The sequence below is a fragment of the Gymnoscopelus microlampas genome (genome assembly GCF_963454915.1).
Source record: "Gymnoscopelus microlampas genome assembly, chromosome: 5".
Lineage (NCBI taxonomy): Eukaryota > Metazoa > Chordata > Actinopteri > Myctophiformes > Myctophidae > Gymnoscopelus > Gymnoscopelus microlampas.
The window spans coordinates 47,753,526-47,763,696 of record NC_139942.1 but is presented as its reverse complement, the minus strand read 5'-3'; the positions used below and the strand labels follow the sequence as shown (position 1 = coordinate 47,763,696).

At 43.1% G+C, this 10,171-nt stretch overlaps 1 protein-coding gene across 1 annotated transcript; it reads left to right on the top strand.

Annotated features, from left to right (window-relative positions):
- Positions 1 to 273: 273 nt before the first annotated feature.
- Positions 274 to 4,442, top strand: camk2n2a (calcium/calmodulin-dependent protein kinase II inhibitor 2a). Its single transcript, XM_084057404.1, has 2 exons — positions 274 to 913; positions 2,179 to 4,442. Exons 1-2 carry the CDS (start codon positions 742 to 744, stop codon positions 2,247 to 2,249), a joined length of 243 nt encoding a protein of 80 aa, XP_083913530.1. The 5' UTR covers positions 274 to 741; the 3' UTR covers positions 2,250 to 4,442.
- The last annotated feature ends 5,729 nt before the right edge of the window (positions 4,443 to 10,171 follow it).

Here is a 10,171-nt window from a genome sequence, read left to right as displayed (position 1 = left end):
TGTTTAAGACCCCTGTTGTAGTGCAGTGCTGCTGCTAAGTGCCATATAGTCTCCTTCCTATAGCTATACGCCACTGTAGTTCCATCTCTCGCCTGTTGGTGTCACCCTTACTCCTCGATCACTCGAGTCCCCCCCTGACACACACACACACACGCACACGCACACACACACACACACACACACACACACACACACACACACACACACACACACACACACACACACACACACACACACACACACACACACACACACACACACACACACACACACCGCGCGCACACGCTTTAAAGCCCGGGCGGATGACTTCACCACCATTCCGCCTGGGTTTCCTTTATGATCCAGGGATCTCCCACTTCCCTCAGCAGACATCAGCCAGCAGCACAGCAGAACACATCTCTCTCTCTCTCTCCCTATCGCTCCCAATAATAACATCCACTCTACAAGGAGCCAGCAGAGAGACGCACCGACCTGCAGCGGTCTACGAAATAACGGACCTCTAATATACACGTCGATTGATCGCCGATTGATTGATTGATTGATTGATTGATTGATTATTCCAAACGGATTCCGACCGGAGAAAACAAAAACAAACAAAAAAAAACTCCGAGAAGTGCAATTACCCACAACAAAGGATCTATACGGCTATACATCAACAAATATAGCCAAACTACTCCTGTCTTTTCCCCCTCTTCTTCTTCCATCGATCGTTGATCACAGTGCTTTATTCGTGCCAACGCCATGTCCGAGGTGCTGCCCTACAGCGAGGGGAAGATGAGCGGGGGCTACGGGGCGGACAGCGAGGTCAGCCAGATGTCCTTTAGCTGCGGACTGCAGGACACCAGCGCCTTCTTCGCGTCGTCGCAGGCGAAAAGACCCCCGAAGCTCGGCCAGATCGGCAGAGCAAAGAGAGGTAAATTAAATAAAATTAAAAAAAAAAAACCCGACTGAAATCGGAACGGCATTTGTAATAGCGTCCTCTACATTTATGTCCATTTATTTCCGACCAGAAGAACAGATGTTGTCGGCAAGCGACGCGACGTCGCTTGCCGACAAGATCTGTTCTCATCTGGTTGACAAGCGACGCCGTGGCCGCGACGCGAAGTATGAATTGAGCTCAACGCATTGATTAATAGATGCTATAATAAACACGCGCATGACATTGTAAACAAATGAAAACGGGGGTTGCGCAAAAAAAAAAAAAAAGATGATTTTACCAACAACAAAAAAAAGGTCTAGTTTCAGTGCCTATCTTTGTGCATCCTCCCATGACTCACTCATAAAACCAGCACTTTGCAGTACATAATTTTTTTTATTTATTTCGTTATTTTTATTTCAGAAAAAGGGTTTGTGTACAGCGTCAAAAGAGAAAGGCATTGATAAAGAATGAATTTAATGTCTGATATAAACAACCTCTCTGACTGACAGTGACAGACACCTTTGGGTTTGGCAGCGTTTTTACGCAGTCAGTGGCATTGTTATGAAATCCATCTGTGTGAAAGAAAGCCGTCAAGGACGAAGTGGATGCAACCTTCTAGAAGAACGCACACAGAACAGTGCGTTCCCCTGGATAGAACAGTGGTTTTCAACCCTCTTTCATATGAAGGTCCATTATTTATTCGGCATTTGAGCCAAGGACCACCATTTGATGCGATTTAGACTCTCAGACCCAAGATTTTGAATATTTTGTTGTCGTTGGATACGGTTTTGTCCACAATTCCATGCTGTACCATAGGAGAGACAACAGGCGAACGTTGATGAAAATAACAATTCTTCCACATTCTCTAATTGTGCAGACTTATTGTAAATTAAGTGATGCAGATGTTTAACAATAATCTAACTCTTGAGAGCGTAAAATGAGACCAAATGAATGGACCGTTATGTGTCCATTTGGTTTCATTTTACACTCTCAAGAGTTAAAGATCTATAAGGGTTACCATTTGGTTACCAACTCGCCATAATTTAGCTGGGGACCACCTGGGAACCCCCTCAAGGACCACTGGTGGTCCCCGGACCACTGGTTGAGGACCCCCGTTCTAGAATGTTGCATCCACTTCGTCCTTGCCGTTGCACTTGGACTGTTTGACATGCTCTATATTCCTTGAATGGTGCCAGTAAACATCAACCCCCCCCCCCCCCTGTCTCCCCCCTCCCCCTCCCCCCTTCTCCTTTCCACAGTGGTCATCGAGGACGACAGAATAGACGAGGTCCTGAAAGGCATGACAGACAAGTCGTCACCTGGCGTCTAAACATGACCGACGCCTCGCAAGACATTTTATTTTTGATCACCCGATTTGAGAGAAGCACTTGTCGGCTGTGAAATGTGCATGTTTTCGAGAGGATTGTGTTAAAGGAGGAGAAAAACACACACGATGGCACCGATCAAGCGAAGACAAAGGACCGGGGATAGTGAAGGAAAATAATGGAGGGAAAGGACGGAGAGAAAAAGATATGAGGAAGGCAAAATATAAAAAAGGAAGATAAAAGAGAGAGAGTGAGACTCTGGGGAAAAAGACGGAGGTTTATCAATGATGGGGTTGCTGGCAATTCTCCAAACGAATCCCGCAATTCTCCAAACGAATCCCGATTTTTAAACTCTAGGCTCCTGCTGCGCACCGAGATGTTGAGATGGCGGACACGCCTCCGTTTCTCGACCTTCTGATGGTTTTCTGATGGATTGAATTGAACTGAACTCATTCTTCTTCACGACCATCTCTCTTCCAAAAGCGCTGTAAACAACGACAACAACAACAATAACAAAACATTTGCGCCATGGGGGAGGCTGAAGCTCCATTTCAAGCCCTATCTCAGTAGTTGTACAGTAGGCTTCTGTAGGCTCTCTCTAAGCTCCGAGACCTTTCCCCCTCCTACACGCTTTTTGCATTGTTGATTCAAACAGCGACATTGGCATTCATGAGGAGCTGTCCATTTCAGCACTGCGAGAACTTAGAATGCATTCCCCCCCCCCCCCCCCCCCCCCCGTTGCTGCTAAAGAAAAAGAAAAAAGCTTTTTAAAAAACAACAGACCAACCAAACTCTCAGTAGTGGAGACCCATTGTATGTAGAACATATTATCCGAGGATGGTGCAATGTTAATATCTTCTTTGTTATTGGCTCATTTTGTTTTGGCCCCGCCCCGTTATAGGAAAAAGAACATGACTAAAGCGGTTCAATTAAATCACAGGCTACCTTTCGATTGGTTGCCTTTTGTCCCACTATCCCCACCCACCTGTGGTTTTGGGTGCAGGTTGGCACCTTGCAGTGGTTCTCAAACATGTTCATGTCAAGGACCCCCAAATTGATATGTATTTGGCCGCTGACATTTGAAAAGATTTTGTTCCAGGGACCCCAACCCCCCGCCCCCCCGCCCCCTCCATAAGAGCGGATTTGTCAACATTTTGTTAAGACTTCTCAACATTTCTCAAAAATAGCAGATTTGCAAGCTGACGATGCATCGTGAGCTTGCAAATCGGCTATTTTCGAACAGCCAAAAAAAAAAAGGTAAAACAGGGCTTAAGTGTTTCATCTGTTCCTCATTTTGCCGGGAACCCCCTGGATCCCACCAAGGACCCATGGGGGGGTCCCCGGACCCCACTTTGAGAACCAGTGAGCTAATCTACACCTGCACATATCTTTTTTCACCTTTTCAATATTCAAATGATCGAAAGAGGCCAGCATAGATGTGGAAATTATAGTCAATGTTTGAAATAAGAGTCACGAAATCGATGGCAAAAAAAAGTGGTTTGCTATTATTTGGTTGTTGTTTTTATTTTGCGATTATTCGTGTTTTGTCCTCTATAAATTTAAAGTTGACCTTTTCCCTCCCATCTATTTGCATGAACTTTCGCTCCGGTGCCAACACTAGGTGCCACCACTTTTACCCTGGCACGCTTCTTTTTAAAACAAAATTCATATTTGTATTTTTATATCTAAATATTTGTTATTTAAATGATACGTATGCTAGTCTATCGTCTTACAATTCATCAACAATGTTTATATTTCAGAGATGACATACAGGTCGAGACTAGGCTACATAGAGGAGAATCTAGAGATTTTGGTTGACTGGTCTCATTCTATATCAAGAGTTTGACGTTTTTTTAAAGACTAACTGAATGTGTTTTGGGGTTTTTGCACACATCAATGTTAAAACTATTATTAAGAAATCGTATACTGTGACTTGAGCTTCGTTGATGAATTTGTTAGAAAAATGGCGATTTTAGAGTAAATATTGCACTGTTTACGAGTATCCTCAAATGACACGTTGTTATTTGACCGATTTTGGACATTACAGTTATGTTTTTTTGTTTTTATTTTTTATTTTGTTTATTTTGTACCATTCTTTTAAAGAAACTGGATATGGTTTGTTGTGCATGAAACCTTAATATTTTCAATAATGAGACATCATTTTATGAAGCAAAAAAGCAACAAAAATGTCATGACATTCTAAGAATGAGTCATTGTATATTAATGATGCCATTTTCACTGTATTTGGTGAACTAATAAATGGTGAAAGAAACATGTAAAAAAAGAAACAATGTGTCTCTTTGGTGCTGCTTTTGTCACAGAAAACAATCGCATATGGAAATCCAGTCTGGTCAACAAAACACAACCAGTGAGGCAAGGCCTTAGAATCCTGTAAACAAAAGAATACTTTAATAGTCAGAAATGTAAACAGCACGTGATACAGTCAGACATTAAGGCTAAAAGGATAACACAAAAAAGTCCTGGGGACTTGTTTCCATTGTGGTGCTATGTATTCAATTCATCAATATAGCATAAAAAATTGACCCAATAATGCATGTCACAACAAATACAAAACACTATATGTGTACAAAGGAGAAAAAGGAAAAACAGCAGCAAGCTCACAATGCATCGTGAGCGTGCAAATCGGCTAGCCAAAAACAGCCCAAAATAAATGGTCCAAAAAGGCTTAAGTGTTTCATCTGTACCTCCTTTCTATAGGAATTTGCAAATGGGAATTTGGACAAGTTAAATCTGAGAGTATACAAAATGTAGGCCCATACATTTGTATACTCTCAGAGCTACAAATGGACAAATAAACACTTCGATTGATTGATCGAATACCATATCGACAGTTTAAAAGCACAGCAGTATATGAAAAAAACAAAAACAAATCTATAGTCACTAAAAAGCCAAAGGCTTGTTTCCATTGTGGTCCATACACATTCAAACAATCTCTAGACAAACAACAGTGCAACAAATAACGATACAAAAAGGTGTATTATGAAAATAATGCAGTTAAAAACCATTCACGATGAAACTGAGGATTTCACAGTATAGCCCTTTACCGAGAGTTAACTCGCTTCAACATATCACCAGTGTTGATTTTGACAGCATATTTTGATTCAGTTTTAGTCATAGTCTTTTGAATAACATTCCATTTAGTTTTAGTCATGTTTTAGTCATCTGAAGTGTTTTACTGTTAGTCTAGTTTTAGCCGACTAAATATCATAAGAGTTTAGTCGACTAAATCTACAGTTGATTTAGTCGACTAAAATGTATTTTGGCGGTGCCTTGATGGCGTCGTAATGGCTGATTTTACACTTGGTTGTGTGCTGAAAATAGCCGATCTACAAGCTCACAACGCGTCGCGTTGTGAGCTTGTAGATCTGCTATTTTCAGAGCGCAGCACCCAAGCGTCTTTTAGTTCTACTGGATCTCTTCTCCACTAGTCCCTCACTAACATTTTAGTCTAGTTTCTATTTGTTGACGAAATTGTCAACATATTTAGTCTTAGTTTTAGTCATCGTAGCTTATATATTTTTTTGTTTTTATTACGTTTTCGTCAGTGAAAAAAGGTGGTCGACGAACATTTTTCGTCATAGTTTTAGTCGACGAAATCAACACTGCATATCACCTGTGTGTAAGGATGGACCAGAGCAACGACTTTAGCCGAGGCCTTCGCCTCACCTCCCTCGGTATAAACGCTGATCCTTAATTAAAGAGCGAATACAAGCAGCAATCCATCAGTTAGTCAGATAAACAGCTCTGTGCCGCTGGCCCAGACTAGTGAATCCATTAAAACAAGAGACCCCCTCGGGGGGGATCTATGTCTGGCCATGTGGATCATCTATCTATGCCCGGCCTCGTGGAATTCCCATAGGTATATCACACAAAAGCCTTCAGTGTGAGTTCGGTACTATAGGAGCACACCCAGGCCCACTCCGTGTCATATCTCATTGTATATCGTTGTTGTCGGGCAGAAACCTCTAATTTCCATATTCTAACGTTTTGTAAAAAAAAAAAGTTAATTAACGCTGATCATACACCAGCAGCGTCACACATAAGTAGCAGATCTGCTATAGCTTGAAACGCGTCGTGAAGCGACGCATTTTGAGCTTGTAGCTCTGTCTTGTTCTTGAGCTTGTCGGCCCTTAAAGGGGGGGGGGGGGGGGGGGGGGCGGCAATTGAACACTGGTGGCCAGACTCTTGCGGATACCATCTCCTCTGCCCCATGCCGTGTTTGTTCATTAGCCCGAACAATCAAAGACAGCTGTGCACGCTGTACTCTGGGTCACATTACAGGGGCATTATTTAAATGACATCTGAGACCTCCAGCTGGAAGATGACATGAAGTACACTAATGTATTCTTTATCAACAGCGCTTCCACTTGTGGTCAAACCCACTGTTGATTTAACACGCAGGCGAACGTTTTAACACTTTCAGAGTTAAGTAGATGAACACTCCAGTCCAGATTGTTTACTATTTACTGCAGTGGTTCTCAACTTGGGGTCTGGTCAGGGACGTAAAAAAGATAGCGCAACACAAAATTAGTTGACCGGAGTCCCCCAGGGGTCTATACTTGGCCCCCTCCTTTTTTCCAGGGTGGAAACCTCATATATGCAAAACAGTTACTACTCAGGATTCAAATTCAAAAACGTCAACAGCAGCAGATCTACAAGCTCTTGTGGATCTGCTGCTTTTGATGCTTTTGTGTGACGCTGTAGTGGGATCAAGTAAGGCGTTAATTTAAGAAAAAAAAACACCAAAAGTTAGACTATGGAGATAAGAGGTTTCGGCCCGACAGCAACGAGATACAGTATACCTGTACAGCATCCGACATGAAGCCTGCTGCAGCAGTGAAGCAAGCAGCACAAAACCAAACTGGAGACCAGTAACACACTCTCACTGACACCAAAACCAAATGCTACTGTATGTGGCACGGCGGTTCTCAAAGCTGTATTCTGGCGGGGACCCCGGGGGGTCCTTGAGGGTGTTACAGGGGCAGGGGGTACCCGGCGAAATTAGTTTATTTTATACTTTGGCTATTTTCAAAAAAGTTTAAAAGAACGTTTTGGTTTTTTTGAAAAACATGGAATAATTTTGTCAACACAAATCTTCTCTAATGGAGGTCCCTGGTCACAAAATATTTTCAGACAGGGGGTCCGCAGCCAAAATACAAGAAGCACTGACTTGAGAGAAAATAATGCAAGCGTGTAAAAAATAATTGCGAGGATCCCCCTCACAGACAGACAGCTACATGTCAGGACGGTAGTACAATACAACAGTTAGAACACATCCATGCACTCTCTCATGCCACCAAACATCAACAATGTGCCACCATTACATGCAGTGACCTTTTGCACTATTTGCACTATTAAGGGCTATTGACCGCCCTGCATGTTGCAATTGATTGTGTTTTTGCTGTGTGTGTGTGTGTGTGTGTGTGTGTGTGTGTGTGTGTGTGTGTGTGTGTGTGTGTGTGTGTGTGTGTGTGTGTGTGTGTGTGTGTGTGTGTGTGTGTGTGTGCGTGCGTGTGGCTATGGTCAATTACATTGTGACATTGACGTTTAGCGCTGGCAGACCGGAACAGGATTGACATATTTGGACAGATATTGCTGCCATTATGTCCCTCTCTTTGTCTCCCTCTCTTCCAGGGATGCGGGGCCCAGGGGCCACGTGCCCAAAGGTCAGGGAGGGCCACAAAGAAAATGTGCCCAATTGCCTGAACCAAAAAGTCAAAGCATACAGTCATACAGTGACTGGCCCCAGGCAAAGTGCCTGGGGCCTTCACATAATGGCAGTGGAAGCTGGAGGTCACCAACCTGCCTAGGGTCCCAACTGGGTCCCAACTGGGAATTTCAGTTTCAGCCTCACCCCAGCTGATGGCTGCTCAGATGGTTGTGATGAGCGCTCAGGGGGGAGATTTTATGGGGTTAAATGTCTTGCTCAGGGGACACTTCGACACATAGCCGGGACCGGGACGCGAACCTGTGACCTTCTGTTTCCCAGATGGCCTCAGTCTCTACCCATTCAGCCATGGCCATCCCGAGGTCTTACTCAGAACCTTGTTGATGATGGTACATCACTGGTCACTACAGTAAGCTCTAGTGTGTGTTCTCTTTGTTATTCAGTCATCACAGAAGGGTCACTTTGTGCATTAGTGTCTCATTAATGTTACGCTGCCAGAAAAAAAAACATTTATTTACTAGACCATACCCGGTGAAGTGCGCAGGCGAAAGTAGTTGCAAACGTGGGGTTATTGCACATCCTGTCGCGCGTCCACAAATGATGAAAACATTTATATTCAAAATAAAAATAGGCTGACGTTCTCATGATGAGAGAGAGTTTAATACAGTGTAGGCCTATGCTCACTACAATGTGTATGTCTCAGTACGATTGGAAAACCAGTCAGATGGAGGCACGCCGCCTGAAGGTGACTTGAACCACAAGAGGCACCGCCGAATGAGCTTAGGCGAGCGAATCGCCTTGCCGAGCGTTGCGAAGTCACCTTCAGTCGACTCAGCACCGTCCGAGTTATGTCCCGATAGGCACAGAATGGTAAATCCCCCCCCCCCCCTAGTCTCGGTATCTCCGAGACATCATTTCTTTATTTTGACGGGGGGGGGGGGGAGGTGAACTTGAAGAAAACGAGCACTCCTTTTTCAATCTGACCGTTTTTTCTATCATACTGTAACATAATGCAATACAATGTATTACTGTTACTACTACTACTACTCTCTCTCTCCTGTCATGATTTTAATGGCTTTGCCTCTTTTTTTAAAGTGTCTGTAGTTTTTTTTATGTGACAAGCAGCAATATGAGTTACGGCGAACAGTATTTTGTTCCCATGTACGCCGAGCGTGTCTTGTGGAAGTGATAATACATGGATTGTGAGAGGCAGCATGACAGACAGGCAGCATAACGTGACTGTCGGGTAGAAACCTCATACAGTATGTCCAAAACTGTTACTTTTCAGGGTTCAAATTCGAAAACAGCAGAAGTATCAGATCTACAAGCTCTAAACAACTTAACCCATTCAATCCGGGAACGCACACGCATGTTTTAGATTTCTTTGGGCTATTTTTTTTTTAAATCGTTTTGCACACATCTTTGAATACATATTCAAAAGTGAACATTTGTAACTCACATTTTTGCTTCTGAGGGGGTCCCTGGATTTCGCACACATTTTCACGATTTTTCCAAAATAGCCAAAGAAATCTAAAAATGACACCGATTCTTCCCCGGTCTAAATGGGTTAAGAATCTGCTCCTTTTGATGCTTTTGAGTGACACTGTAGTATGATTAACACATTGACCTCCAATCGCGTAGAGCTACGCGAACCTATTTAAAGCCGCCACGTGCCAGTCGCGTAGACCTACGCGAAGTGGTGTTTTTTTCTTTAAAAAAAAAAAAAGTTCACATTGCACTTTTTTCAATTTTCGATACGGCACATTTCATTGTAGCACCACCGGAAACGGAATTATCCGGGATCCGGTTTTGCCGATCCCGTCGGCCTCCGTTCTAATGACGAAACTGAAACGCCATTTTCTCTTTGTAGTTTTTCTCCTCGCTGATCACTGTTTAACATAAACCGTTCTAACTACAAGATGGCGACCGTGTTTATCAAATGGATTTCACTGCTCGACGCAGACACATCGCGGATGTGTTTACAAACACTTTAATGATCGATCTTAAGGATTTTAACGAGGTCTATGGTGACGTGAAAAAAACAAAAAAATAACAATAAAACGTTGGCACTGTTGAGTACATTATGAGATTAACCTCTGGCATGGAATGTGTTAAGAGTAGGGCATTAACTTACAAAAAGAAAAAGTTAGAATATGGAGATAAGGGGTTTGTGCCCGACAGCAACGATATATACTGTAGCAGCAGGTCACTGATGAGGAGTGAGTAAGGGATCAATCC